Here is a 15,082-nt window from a genome sequence, read left to right as displayed (position 1 = left end):
AGGAGTTGATGAACCTTCTCCTCCTCCCTTCATTTTTCCAACTGAGCACCAATCCCACACTTGCATTCACCACACGTACAAGATGGAATTTTGTCACTGTTAGCAAGCTCATCCCAAAGGACCTTCAATTTTCCAAAGTAAGTTGCCACCACCATTCCCTCCTGTTTGCATCTTGACAAGTCCGACCTTAGTTGTTGAATTCTAGGTCCATTCACGACCGAGAATCTTTCTTTAATGTCTTCCCACAAGTTATGTGCAGTCTCAGCATATGCTACTGTGGATCGTAAGCTTTGTTCAATGTTTAGAATCCAAGAGACAATCATGGACTGCACGGTCCACCAATCTTCAAGGTCGGGTGCCTCATCCTCTGGTTGGATATGTGTTCCATCAATGAAGCCCCATTTTCTCCGGGCACGAAGCGAGATCTTTACTGCTCTTGCCCATTCGTCGTAATTTTCTCCGCGCAATTGGACTTGCGTGATTATGTTTCCGGGATTGTCACTCGCGTTGAGATCATATGGCGAGTAGGTCTTCTTAGCACTTCCTCCTTCGTGCTCTGCTTTGTTGGCATTATTCTTTTCTGGTGCAGCTGCCATGGTTGTGCACCGTTGCCTTTGCTTTGTGTTTGTCGGGTATCAGAGTTGTTTTGTGCTCTGATACCATGAAAGAATATTTTATGTTTTATTCAATCTGTCTTTCATCTATAGCAATGATACATATATATATATAACCATAGCATTAGAACCGTACAGAACCGTACAGATTCTTTTTCTAACATAACATCTGTAATTAAGACTAATTATAGACCAATTAATAGTGATTATATTCCTATAATTAAGTTTAATTATAAACTCATTAATAGTGATTATATTCCTGTAATTAAGTCTAATAATGATTTTGTCTGGTAATAAGAACCACTTTACCTCATCCCTCCACTTTCACGCATCAACAATACACCACCTTATCAAAACATCGTGTAAATGGATGAATTGTCCTATCTCTTAGAGTCCTTTAGCACTCTTTGTTAGAGTCTTTTAGCCACTCTTTGTTTCCGGGTGTGACTAAGGATGAGGGAGGGGCGGACGGTGGAATTCATGTTTGAATTGGTTTATTTAAAGGTGTGAGCGCAGATGGGAGAGCATAATGTGAAGTTTTTTTCCTCTTCACAAAAGTGAGAAGATTTGAGAGGATTACACGTGACAAAGACCATTGACTTAACATTTTACTTTCCTATCCTTTATGCACATGTGAATGAGTTTATTGTGGTGCAGTTATAAGTCAATGACTTTTCTTTTCATTAGACTCTCTAATGCTACCTTGCATAAGAATCTTTACCAAAATGGTAGACTCATGAATGCGAAACTAAAGTTGTGTTTGCTATAAATGAGATTAGGTTTGATTGTTGTGTTGTGCCCAGAACAAGAAAACGAGAGAGAATTAGTTTGAGCAAGGTAAAACTCACTGTTTTGTGCACTGGTTTGTCTCCATTTTTTTCCAAAATCGATTTTTCTATCATTGTAGATGATTTAGAATCGATTTTCCTATCTTTGTATATGATGTAAAATCGTTTTTTTCATACGGTAAATCGATTTTAAATTTTTCCTAAAGATGCAGAATCGATTATGTGGTTTTTATAATTAATATAGGAAAATATTTTTTTTTTTAATAGGTCATGTTTTTTAGTTTTCAGTGAATTAACTTAATTAAAGTTGATTTATTAGTATAGTAGACTATAAGAAAAGGGTGACTATTATAGTGGGTGTGGATTATAAATTGTGTTGGTAATGCATATTCTCATTAATAAGTAATGGAACACTTTAAATTTTCTAAAAGAAACATATTTATGATTTCAAATATGTTATTATAAAAGAAAATTAATATATATTATATATGTTGCAACTTTTATTGGTGGTTATTCATTGAACAGAAACACAGTTCAAAAAAATATTCTTAAATGGAAAAGGATTTTTTTACATATAAATTAATATTTTATATTTTAGTCTTAGAATTGGTGTGTTATTTAGTGTTTAGTTTTGATTAAATAATTATGTACTTTAGTGGAATAAATTTGGGTATCTATTATTTTAAATTAATATTGGAATTTATTTGGTAGGCAAATGTAGGTATGATCAGGTTGATTATATATATTTTCTATTACAAGTTGGAAAACATAAAAAATATAAGCATCATTAAATAACCTCACATGCTAAGTTAGCTATAACATAAACTAATGTAGTATAAAAGATCACTCTATATCAATTCACTTCATAATCAGTGCATAAGGGTTTCCGAATGCAAAAATAAACAATTTCGTGCTATTTTGACATATTATAAGGTACATAGAATCTTTGTTGTCACGTTAACCAATGTTATACGTTCCACTTTTTTCATTGATACCATATACATTAGGTTTATAAACAGTATATAGAAAGTTGAAAATAATTAAGGTTAAAATTATTTTTTCTAGTAGTATCTGCGAAACCATTTATCAACATTGATTTGACCAAAAAATGAAATTATCAAAATTCGAGTAGCTTTGCTAATAATCTCACTTTGTCTTCTCTTGTTAAATGATGGAGAATCACAATAGAATCATAATAAAAGACCAATTTTTAAAATCAAATATTTTATTGGACAGAAGATTATGCATAAGTATAGCGAGATATAATTTAAATTGATAATAAGTCATGTTAATTAATAGTTTTAATATTTATTTGTAACATTGTCAAATTATTTGTTACATGATTACTACCAAATCATTATTATGATATGAACAAGTATAATTATGGTCAGATAATTCTAAGTAATTTTTTAACAAATTCAATAGTAAAATCAGTGTTCATAATCTATCTAAAGGTGAGAAAAGTTAGCAATAATAGTAAAAATAAAATAAGGGTTAAGATTGTTTAATATAAAATATATAAGAGATTAAAATAATAAATAAATAGTGGTTGATCCCAAGTTCTTCCACCGTGGAATTCTTCACAAGTTATCTCAAAGATGAGTCATTTCTCAATCCTCAAACAAAACTGAACCAGATTGAACATGCATCAATTTAATTCAATTGAAGTTCATCAATAAAACATACGTTTATTGGTTTAATCAACTTTATTCCCTGCGTATATTCCATGAAAATGTTTATCTCCTTTAAGAGAACATATTTATTCACACTCAATAACTTTAATCATAAATTATTGGACTATAATAATAAATAAATCCATTGTTTTAATTTGAAGTCATATAATTGGGTTTATTTGGACCTTAACTATTTTTTTTGTGTTTTTTAGATTATGGACCAAATATATAAAAGTCAAGTTGATTCTTTAAATCAAGAGAGAAAACAAAATATGAGGAAAATAATGAAAAAATAAGGAAAAAATAAAATCTACAATAACTTAAAAACAGAATTGGAAGCAAATATTTTGCACCAGAAAAAAGTCTAGAAAGTTGGAAATTGAAAAACGGTTAACAAAATATAAACCATAACAGTTTCCCAAGATCCTTTGAGCATAAAAACCTATAAAAAAAACACAAACTTCAAAGTTGAAAGGAAAAGCTTCATATGATTTTTTTCTTAGTTTTTTTTTGTAATTATTTTGTTTCACCTTCGCATGTAAGACTAAACTTTTTTTGTTGTTTCCTTTGTAATTCCCCGGTTTAAGTTTTGAGGTTTTGATCCATAAAAGTTTTATTTTTTAATTTTCTGTAACAATTATTTTTATCTTTTAATCTACTGAAAACTGTTTTTTTAGAGGTCATACTTGACCGCATGATTAAGAGTTTTTCTTATTTTAAACTTTAGTTCACTGCACCCTTAAATCTAAATAATTGATCAACACTCCATAATTTTTAGCTAAAATTTATCCTTTTTAAACCTAATTACATCATTTGAGGGGCTATGAATTAATTATCATCGCTGTAAGACTTTTTGAGGTCAGACAATGTTGGACCCATTAAAGAGAATATCAACTTATATTCTTAGCGATTTGGTGATGTTTGAATATGATGAATAACTCCAACACAAGTCAGATTAATAATTTAATATGATGGTACAACCATCTATATAAATAGATAATGTTCTTTTTCATTTGTTAGATTGTGGTTTTCTATCGAAGAATAATGTATTTTTCTCTCTAAACCAATAATTTTCTAGACTTTTAGAACCAAATAAAAGCTTCTTTAATCATAATATCACTATATTTTATTCCTAATCTGAAAAGATGTTGACTATAAATTTAATTATAAACAATCAATTAGAATGATTTAATATTTATGATCACCAAAATATAATATTTCAAAGATGAGAGAAGGATGACATTTGATTTTTTTTTATTTTGAAAAAAGATTGTTAAATGCATAACAACTTTGTAATAAAAACAACTGAAAAGTAAGTAGTTTTGATAGCTTGAAAATAGCAAAATAAAGAGAAGGTAGAATGCAAGTGTGTATAAAAGTGTTAGAATGGGTTGAAATTCCGGAGTTAATATGGACCATTACAGGTGTGACCTATACTAAGGTGAAAAATAAAATTAATGTTCTCTTAATTATATAAAAAAAAAAACTGAAATTACTTAACATTTAAATCGGATTATTGGCAGGTTTAACTCTTTTGTATTAGAAATAATAAAAATTATGCAATATTCTCGTATTGAATTCCTAATTTTTTAAATATTTGATTTATTTTAAGACTTTTATTTACATTTTGATATTTTAATTGAATTTACTGATAAATTTTTTTATCAATAAATAAAATCATCATTAAAAATATCCAATTGGTACGTTTTGTTTCGAAAAAAATCCTTTTTTTTATAATTTTACTACATTATTACTAGAATAGGCAAGTTAAACAAATATTGCAAAAATGAAAAAATGATGCTCAAAGGTTACAACTTCATTCCTCTGTTAGGCTTAGACAACTTTCTTTTTGATTAAAAAATGCACTAAAGTTATCATCATCCCTCACAAATTTGGTGGGTTTTATATATAGAAGTTGTAGTATGTGAAAATGACTTTGATTAAAGTTCAATCTTTTTTAACTTTTGAATTTTTTCTACATTGAAGTCATCATATCCTGTGATGGCTTTAGTTCAATTTTCTTCGGTTTGCATAAAATGATAATTTTTTTAAACAAATTGAGTTAAAAATTTATTGTGGGATAAATTAAAAAATATTTTATTGTTTTATAAAGTATTTTAAAAAATTAAAAATATTTTAACATAAATACAGCTACTATTATTTTTGTATACATTGTATAATTTATACCTTCATTAATACTTATATTAGAGAATTTAACAATTTATACATTAACACAAATTTCAATTAATAAAAAAAAACACAAATAATCTTGCTCTATGTTGTTTAATACAATTAATTCTAACTAAACAAAATTAACTATAAACACATGCATAGTTTTGAGATATGTATTTTTTTCAAATATTATTATAAAGTGGACTTTAAGCCTAAATCAACCCCGGTATATAAGTGGGTGCAAACCTCACACACATGAGTCGGTTTTATGGTGTTGAGTTAGATTTAAAGTCCACTTTGTAATATTGTATTAGAGCCATTTTTATTACGAAATAGAACATAGATGAATAAAAGAGAACAAAAGAGTAAAAGGGATGTCAAAGATATGACAATGAATATTTTTTTTTTTCTTGTTATTTAAATCAAATCAAATGGTCTGAATATATATAAGTAGTACACTCATTCCAGATTTAACTAAAGAGGAAAATAATCAATAATTAAATACTAGAATCATAACACACAATGACGAAATAAAGAAATAACTAATAATTAGAAAAGACACCAAATTATTCTCTTTTATAAAGATAAACCACGGATAATTAGAAAATACACTCAATTAATATTAGGATCCTTCTATAACTACTTTAGGAGAGCAAATATTGATGAGACTCAGCTTTGAACAAATATTCTTAAAAAATTAAAGTTTTGGTATAAATATCAGCTAGTTGTTCTGTGGTAGAAATTGGAAGCAAATGGATGAGAACCTTTTTTAATTTTTCTCGGACCACGTGACAATCTATTTCTATTTGTTTTGTAAGTTTGTGAAGAGATGATTGCTTAAAAGGAACCATAACATCTCAACCTAAATTCTAAACATACATGTCTTTTCAAAATATTTTATAAAATAATAAAATATTTTTAATTTACCCACAACAAGTTTTTAACCCAATTTTTTTTATTTTATTTTATGCAAATTAAAAAAGAAATTGAACTAAAATGTGCAGGTATAACAATTTCACATACCTTTTTTCCAAAAAGTTAATCATGTTTTAAACCTTAAAAAAAGTCGTTTTCACATAATACGATTTTTATATATTTATTTTCACCAAAATCATAAAAAATAATAACAATTTAAGTACATTTATTTAATTAGAAGAAATACCAACAAACCTAAAACGACTTCGGAAGAATGAAAGCATACCCTTATAACACGAATTTTCTATTTCTATAATATTTTCTAAACTTGCATATTTTTGTAATAATGATATAAATTACATCATTTATATAATTTTTTCTTTTGTTTACCCATTCATCATTATATCTTACTTTCATTCTAACTTTTCAAAGTAAGATGCAAATAAATCATGAACCGTGGTTACTAAATTAGAAAAGAGGGAGAGTGGACAATAAATTATGAAAACAGTTTCAATCATCCATCAATTAGTCTTAATAAGTTGTGTAAGTCTATTAAGACAGAGAAGTCTCAATTTCTGAGAAGGATACAAAATTGAATGGTGGTTTATTTGCATCATATATCAAAATTAAAAAAATTCTTATAATACCTCGTATTCCTCTTGTAAAATCAACATATTAGTGAGAAATAGTATATCACAATTCATTAGTGAGAAATAAAGCACGAATTTTATTTTTCCTTTCTTTATTTTATGATTGGTGTATAGAAGAACTTTATATTCTAATCACTAAATCAAGTTTTGGTTAAACTAAGAAACTCCTCCTCAAAGAAAACATACTCATATTCCTTCTTTAATTTGAAAAATGTTGACTATGAAATTAAAAATTAATAATTTTCCCAAAAATAAAATAATTTAATATGTACAATGTTGTAAAACTGTATATATATTGCAAAACGAAAAACAGAGTGCGTTTTTACGAAACAGAAAACATAGTAAGTAGTCAAACCCAAAAATTCTTCAATGACATTGGAGGAGATCGCGGAGGTTCGGCGAAGACTGGATCTGCTCCGAGGTGATCGCGCGACGTTGCCCCTTCCACCCTGAATCGTAGCCGCACCTCTGGGAATGCTCACACCTTCGCTCTGCAGGTCGTGTGGAATCTTGAGAACGTTGCGAGATTTGTGGGTGGTTAGCTCCTCCATTCCCGCGGGTCTTCCTCCACTCTGGCGGCCATGACCGCTCCTTTAGGGTTTGAAGATGTAGCAGTGTGTTTTCTCCATCTATAAATATTGCATCCCATTTGCTTCAGAAAACACATCTCACACTCACTTCTTCAAACCCTAAAGGAATGGTATTTGGGTATTACTCTTTTAAAGAGAAACTTGCTAGTTCTGATCCTCGAAAATTTCCGGGAAGTTCCTGTTGTATCCTGGAGGACTTGCGCAATACACCGTAGATAAGTCCTTACGAACAGTGATTACTCACACCTTGGAAAACTATTTTTTTTTTCGTTTTAAAGCCTAATTTACTACAATTGTAAGGACTTATGGCTGAAAATACGAACAACAACAACAACACTGGTATGGGATCGTCAAATGTTGTTTCCACAACGCAAACCATTTTTGCGAAACCATTTCCGAATGTCTCTGAAATTGAAGTCTTCACCGTTCAGAACTTCTGACGTTGGCAAGAACGCGTGTCCACCCTATTGGACATGTACGGAGTTGCTCTTGCACTTACAACTTCCAAACCCGACTCAACCACAACTGCAAAACAAGTTGACGATTGGATCCATGCAAATAAGGTATGTCGTCACACTTTACTAAGTGTGTTATCTAACGATCTGTTCGATGTTTATGCTTCTTATAAGAATGCAAAAGATATTTGGGATTCTCTTATCCTTAAATATACTGTCGAAGACATCGTCAGACAAAGGTTCGTGATTGCAAACTACTACCGCTGGGAGATGATCGAAGGCAAATACATCAAAATCCAGATAAATGAATATCACAAGCTGATTGAAGATATCAAAACTGAAAGCATAACCTTGCCGGATGAATTGAAGTCCGAACTCTTGATCGAAAAGCTCTCGCAATCTTGGACGAATTACAAACAACAACTGAAGCACAGACAAAAACAGATGTCTCTATCAGATATGATCACACACATCATCATCGAAGACACAAACAGAAAGGAGTGCGCTGCTGCAAAGGCCAAAGCTTTGTCTGTCAAAGCAGACGTGATAGAAGACAAACCAACTCCAAAAAGGTACGAGAAAAAAATTGATCACAAAAAGAAACTTAATAACAAATTCTCTCGTCTCACTGAAACTAACCCTGCTTACAAGAAAAAGGGTAATTGTTTTGTCTGTGGAAAACCAGGTCATCATGCACCTCAGTGCAAACATAGGGCCAAAAACGACTATCCTCCTAAGGCAAATCTACCCGAAGGGGAAGATACTATTATGTTAGTCGTTTCACAAGTAAACCTTGTGACAAATGTGAGCAAATGGGTGGTAGACTATGAGGCTATCAGACACATATGTGCAAACATAAATGTGTTTACCTCCTACACAAGTGTGGGGGATGGAGAAGAACAAGTATATCTCGGTGACTTCAGGACAACTCCTGTCATAGGAAAAGGAAAAGTTCTTCTGAAGCTCACATCTGGTAAAACTCTGGCTTAGAATGATGTGCTACATGTGCCATCAATTAAAGTTAATTTGGTCTTTGTGGCATTGCTAAGCAAAGTTGGGGTTAAAGTGTAATTTGAATTTGATAAGATTGTTATGACAAAAAACAATGTTTTTGTGGGAAAGAGATATTGTGATCAAGGCCTGTTTGTATTAAACATTTATGAAATTATGAATGAATCTAAATCTTATGCTTATATTGTTGACTCGTATGATATATGGCATGCTAGATTAGGACATGTGAATTCTTCGTATGTTATAAAATTGCAACGACTATGATTAATCAACATGCATGACAAACAAAGTGCATGACAAACAAAGTAGTAAATGTGATGTATGCGTAGAATCTAAAATAACGAAGAAAACATGTCACTTTGTAGAACGTCAAACTGAAATTCTTGGTTTAATTCATACTGACCTTGCTGATTTAAAACAAACCATATCTAGAGGTGGTAAAAATTATTTTGTAACTTTTATAGATGATTTTTCTAGATACACCAAAATGTATTTAATTAAACATAAGGATGAAGCTTTTGACATGTTTTTAACTTATAAAGCAAAAGTAAAAAATCAACTGAATAAGAAAATTAGATCAGATAGAGGTGGTGAATATGTTTTATTTAATGATTATTGTGTGAAAGAAGGTATTATTCATGAAGTAACTCCACCGTATTCACCTAAGTCTAATGGAGTAGCTAAAAGGAAAAATATGACTCTTAAAGAAATGATGAATGTCATTCTTATTAGTTCTAATGCTCCTGATATTTTATGGGGTGAATATCTGCTTACTGCGTGTTTTTTACAAAATAGGATACCACATAGGAAAACTGGTAAAACACCCTATGAGTTGTGGAAATGTTATCAACCTAATATGAAATACCTAAGAGTGAGGGGTGTTTAGCTAAAGTGATGTTACTTGATCCTAAGAAAAGGAAAATAGGCTCTAAAACATCTAATTGTATGTTCTTAGGATATGCAAAACATAGTGCTACCTATAGGTTTCTAGTTCTTAATAGTGATATAATTGAATGTAACACTATAGTAGAGACGAAAAACGCTGAGTTTTTTGAACACATCTTTCCTCTAAAGAGTAGTGGTACATATGAACAACCTATAGATAGTGCTAGTGATACCTTGAGTGAGGATGTTAGGAGAAGTAAAAGACAAAGAAAGGAAACATCTTTTAGAGATGACTTTTATACTTATCTAGTTGAGAATGATCCAATAAGTTTTGTAGAAGCTACTAGTGCTTCTGATGCTAAACATTGGGATAAGGCCATTAAAACTGAGCTTGATTCAATTAAGAAAAATAATATGTGGACCTTAGTAGATTTGCCTAGAGGAGCAAAACCCATTGGTTGTAAGTGGATCTTTAAAAAGAAGTACCATCCTGATGGATCCATAGAGAAATATCAGGCAAGATTAGTTGCTAAAGGTTTTACTAAAAAACATAACATAGATTACTTTGATACTTTTGCACCTGTTACTAGGATTTCCTCTATCCGTGTATTGCTAGCCTTAACATCTATCCATAAGGTAGTGATTCACCAAATGGATGTTAAAACAACTTTTCTAAATGGAGAATTAAAAGAGGAAATTTATATGACTCAACCTGAAGGATGTGTAGTTCCAGGTCAAAAGAAAAAAGTATGCAAACTTTTAAAATCTTTGTATGGTTTGAAACAAGCACCAAAACAATGGCATGAAAAACTTAATAATGTTTTACTTTGTGAAGATTTTTCTACCAATGATGTTGATAAATGTGTGTATTATAGATCTGAAAATGGTGAATATGTCATTATATGTTTGTATGTAGATGACATGCTAATTTTTGGTACATGCAATGATATAGTTTTTAAAACAAAATTGTTTCTTGGATCTAAGTTTGAGATGAAAGACATGGGGGAAGCAAGTGTGATTATAGGAGTTAAAATCATAAGGAAGGGATATAGTATATTACCATCCCAAGAAAAATACACTGAGAAACTTCTTAAGAAGTTTGGTTACTATGACTTTAAGTGAGTGAGTACCCCTTATGATGCTAATTATAAATTAAAGAAGAACAAAGAATAATTTATTTCTCAAACTTAGTATGCCCAGATAATTGAGAGCTTATTGCATTTAATGAGCTTTTCTAGACCAAATATTGCTTATGCAGTAGGTAGATTGAGTAGATACACTCAATGTCTTAGTCAGGATCATTGGGATGCACTTGCGAGACTCATGAAATATTTGAGAGGTTCAATGGATTATGCCATTGAATATGTGGATTTCCCGTTGTGCTAAAAGGGTACAATGATGCTAACTGGATCTCTGATTCAGATGAGACAAAATCCACTAGTGGTTATGTATTTACACTTGGGCGTGGTGCAGTTACATGGAGATCAGCTAGACAAACTATTATTGCAAGAGCAACAATGGAATCTGAGTTTGTTGCTCTATAAATGGCAGGTAATGAAGCTGAGTGGTTGAAAAACTTCTTAGCAAACATTCCTTTAGGAATGAAACCAACCCCATCTGTATCAATGCATTGTGATTGCCAATCGACAACAACTATAGCTAAAAATAAAAGCTACAATGGAAAGAATAGACATATACAATTGAGACATAATTTGGTGAAACAGCTGTTTAAAGAGTGGAACAATTTCTATTGACTATGTCAAGTCAGATCGGAATCTAGCAGATCCTCTGACTAAACCCCTAGGGAGAAAAATGATTTTAGAAACATCGAGGGGAATGGGACTTAAGCAACTTGCAAACAAACAAGTGATGGAAACCCAACCTTTGTGATTGGAGATCCCATGAATAAGGTTCATATGGGTAAAAACAAGTCACTTGTTACTTCTGCTAGCATTGATATTGGTTTAAAATCATTTTTGTCCATTCCTATGGTGTGTGTGAAAGTGCTAGATACTGCATTATCGAGAGGATAAACTTTGTGGTTAAAATTCAGAGGTAAAAGAGTTTTAATGATTTACAAAGTTTTACTGATTTTCATATCCCTTATGGGTGGTGTATAATTTGCAGCATACACTTGATGAAATCACCTATATGAGTGTCAAGTGGGGCCGCTTGCATGAGATCTTGGCAAGATATCTATAGCACTCATGAATACCGGGCACGCGCATGGCCTAGTGACGCAACACAACGATAACAAGTAATGTGGGGGTGTATTGTGATTGAAAAACCTCTAACACATACGAAGTGTCTTGGTTCATATAGTTTGCTATACCAACTACACTATGTGTTAAATTCATCAATCTAAGACTCGTTCATATAGTTTGTTATACCAGCTCTGATGCATTACATCTTAGATGAACCCAAAAGTTTTCTTTCTTTATCTATATGTTTTATCTTTTGCAATATGTGGGGGATTTTTGTAAAACTGTATATACTGCAAAACAAAAAATAGAGTGCGTTTTTGCGAAACGGAAAACAGAGTAAGTAGTCAAACCCTAAAATTCTTCAGTGACGTTGGAGGAGATCGCGGAGGTTTGGGGAAGACTGGATCTACTCCAAGGTGATCATGCGACGTTGCCCCTTCCACCCTGAATTGTAGCCGCACCTCTGGGAACGCTCACGCCTTCACTCTGCAGGTCATGTGGAATCTTAAGAACGTTGGAGAACGTTGCGAGATTCATGGGTGGTTAGCTCCTCCATTCCCGCGGGTCTTCCTCCACCTCCGGTGGCCATGACCGCTCCTTTAGGGTTTGAAGATGTGGCAGTGTGTTTTCTCCATCTATAAATACTGCATCCCATTTGCTTCAGAAAACGCATCTCACACACTCACTTCTTCATCTTCTTCAAACTCTCCGTTCACCATCTTCTTCCTTCTCCATTTTTCCTTTTCAATTTCTCTCTCCTCATTACTTTATTATTATAATATTTATGGGTTCTATTTGGGTATTACTCGAGAAACTTGCTAGTTCTGATCTTCAAAAATTTCTAGAAAGTTCCTATTGTATCATTGGAGACTTACGCAATACACTGCGGATAAGTTCTTACAGACAGTGATTACTCACGTCTCGGAAAACTATTATTTTTGTTCATTTTAAAGCCTAATTTACTACATTTAAAAGGAAAATATTTTGCTTCTTAATATGTACATTTAAAAGGAAAATAATTTATCATAAAAATATAATATTTGGGAGGATAATAAAATTAGATAATATTTATTTAAAGCAATTTTGTTATAATGGAAAAAATTCAATAATATGTAATATTGATAGAAGAATAGTTATTAACTTTGTTATATATTTTTATTACGTAGGAACGAAATCTCGTAAAACAAAATATACTCAATGCTTGTTTTGTGATAAGGAAGTTTCATTTTTTAATCACAAAAGGTAATAGCGGGACAAAAATAAATTTAGGCGCCCAAGGAAAACTGAAAAGCCAAAAGAACATCTCAGCCGTTGAACAATAGACTCATCAAAACGCCAGGTCATCGATCCGAGCCAAAGCGCAGTAGCCAATCAGAACCTCAAAACCTTCCCCTATATTAACAATCCCTGCAAACTCAATTCATTCACACCTTCAATTGCTTTTCCACTAAGCTTTTGAAATCCCAATTCTGAACCCTAAATTTCTACAGAGCACAAGTTCTGCACTAGATATGGCACCAAAGGCAGAGAAGAAGCCAGCGGAGAAGAAGCCGGCGGAGGAGAAGAAGTCCACGGTTGGGGACAAGGCTCCGGCGGAGAAGAAGCCAAAGGCAGGAAAGAAGCTTCCGAAGGAGGGAGGAGCTGGTGGTGATAAGAAAAAGAAGAGAAACAAGAAGAATGTGGAGACATACAAGATCTACATCTTCAAGGTTCTGAAGCAGGTTCACCCTGACATTGGTATCTCCAGCAAGGCCATGGGCATCATGAACAGTTTCATCAACGACATCTTCGAGAAGCTTGCCCAGGAATCTTCTAGACTTGCCCGCTACAACAAGAAACCCACCATCACCTCAAGGGAAATCCAGACTGCGGTCAGACTTGTGCTGCCCGGAGAATTAGCCAAACATGCTGTCTCAGAGGGTACCAAGGCCGTTACAAAGTTCACTAGTTCTTGAACAAATTATCTTAGTCCTTATCTGTGCTCTTGATCCCCTATGTTTGTTAACTGTATCTGGTGGATCAATTGTTCTGTTGCTAGATTTCAATTCTTAGGTTTTTAGATTTAAGTTCAAATTGAAGATGAGATTGGGCACATCCTTTGTGTATTGAAATGATTAAATTAATCCAATACCAGTGTTTGAAATCATCTTCGTACATGATCTGCAATTTTGTTTTAACTTGGTTCTGAGAAGTTTTACAACGAAATATTTGTGAGTATTTGGACCTTATTTTATTTTTGTAAATTGATTTTATCTATTCAATCTAATTTAATTTTTAATATATTTAAAGTCTAAATGAAATTAGTGTATATTTTTGGAAATTTTAAAGAATATTCAACCTAAAAATTTGCATCCACAATACTTAGAAAATAGAAAAAAATGCTTAAATCTTATAGATACGCATTATTTTTTTTCGTAAGGTACAATCTAAGCCAGAAAGTAATACAGATTTATAGTCATTATAGTAAAAAAAATATCTAAGTGAGCATTGTTCATGTTTTATCTTGATTTTTTTGACACCAACATTTTGCTTTTTAATTTATAGTTATTTTAATTAATGAGAAATGATGTTTAGGTCATGAAAAATATACCTAGTATAATTCAAGAAAAGAATTATATTATATTTCATATATTATAATTCATTATAATTTGTTGTAGTTATTAAAGCAGAAATCTTTAAAAACTGTGTTTATTCATAATAATACTCATTAACTTTTATATTAAATTATATATGTTATAGCAATGTTCTTATATTAATATTTTACCCAAAAGTATATTAATATAAGAATGTTACTATTACATATTTTAAATGTAATTTTGGATTTTTTAAATTTAATTGTATATTGAAACATAATATACATTTTAAATTAATTAAAAATAACATTTTATATTAGTTATTCAGCCACTATAAAATGTTTTTTTTTATGTACAAGTATATTATAATTTAGGCACTTGTTTAGCTATTTTTTTTAGTAATATTGTGATTTTAGTTTTTATAAAAATGATTTTTATGCGTATTGGATTAATAGTTCACGTTCACCCGATCATTTAAGACATGTAATAATCTAAATTAGTAACTGAACATTTGGAATTTTTTTCCATAAGCATTTATAATAAAATAAAATA

At 31.3% G+C, this 15,082-nt stretch overlaps 2 protein-coding genes across 2 annotated transcripts; both read left to right on the top strand.

Annotated features, from left to right (window-relative positions):
* The first annotated feature begins 7,875 nt into the window (after positions 1–7,875).
* LOC150023012 (uncharacterized) lies at positions 7,876–11,297 on the top strand. The gene is made up of 4 exons (XM_090297266.1): positions 7,876–8,830; positions 9,498–9,683; positions 9,824–10,288; positions 11,143–11,297. Exons 1-4 carry the CDS (start codon positions 7,876–7,878, stop codon positions 11,295–11,297), a joined length of 1,761 nt encoding a protein of 586 aa, XP_090153392.1.
* A 2,078-nt stretch (positions 11,298–13,375) lies between these two features.
* Positions 13,376–14,103, top strand: LOC137822392 (putative histone H2B.1). The gene has a single exon (XM_068627304.2). The coding sequence runs from the start codon at positions 13,469–13,471 to the stop codon at positions 13,910–13,912; it is 444 nt and encodes a 147-aa protein (XP_068483405.1). The 5' UTR covers positions 13,376–13,468; the 3' UTR covers positions 13,913–14,103.
* The last annotated feature ends 979 nt before the right edge of the window (positions 14,104–15,082 follow it).

This window comes from Phaseolus vulgaris, chromosome 11, assembly GCF_051622355.1.
Source record: "Phaseolus vulgaris cultivar YP4 chromosome 11, ASM5162235v1, whole genome shotgun sequence".
NCBI classification, from domain to species: Eukaryota; Viridiplantae; Streptophyta; class Magnoliopsida; order Fabales; family Fabaceae; genus Phaseolus; species Phaseolus vulgaris.
This window is presented reverse-complemented; position numbering and strand designations above follow the sequence as displayed.

Coding starts and splice junctions, on each gene's coding strand:
- LOC150023012 (XM_090297266.1), top strand. CDS start 7,876: ATGTACGGAGTTGCTCTTGCACTTACAACTTCCAAACCCGACTCAACC. Junction 9,684..9,823: donor GATACCACATAGGAAAACTG/GTAAAACACCCT, acceptor GTATGTTCTTAG/GATATGCAAAACATAGTGCT. Junction 10,289..11,142: donor GGCAAGATTAGTTGCTAAAG/GTTTTACTAAAA, acceptor TTGTGCTAAAAG/GGTACAATGATGCTAACTGG.
- LOC137822392 (XM_068627304.2), top strand. CDS start 13,469: ATGGCACCAAAGGCAGAGAAGAAGCCAGCGGAGAAGAAGCCGGCGGAG.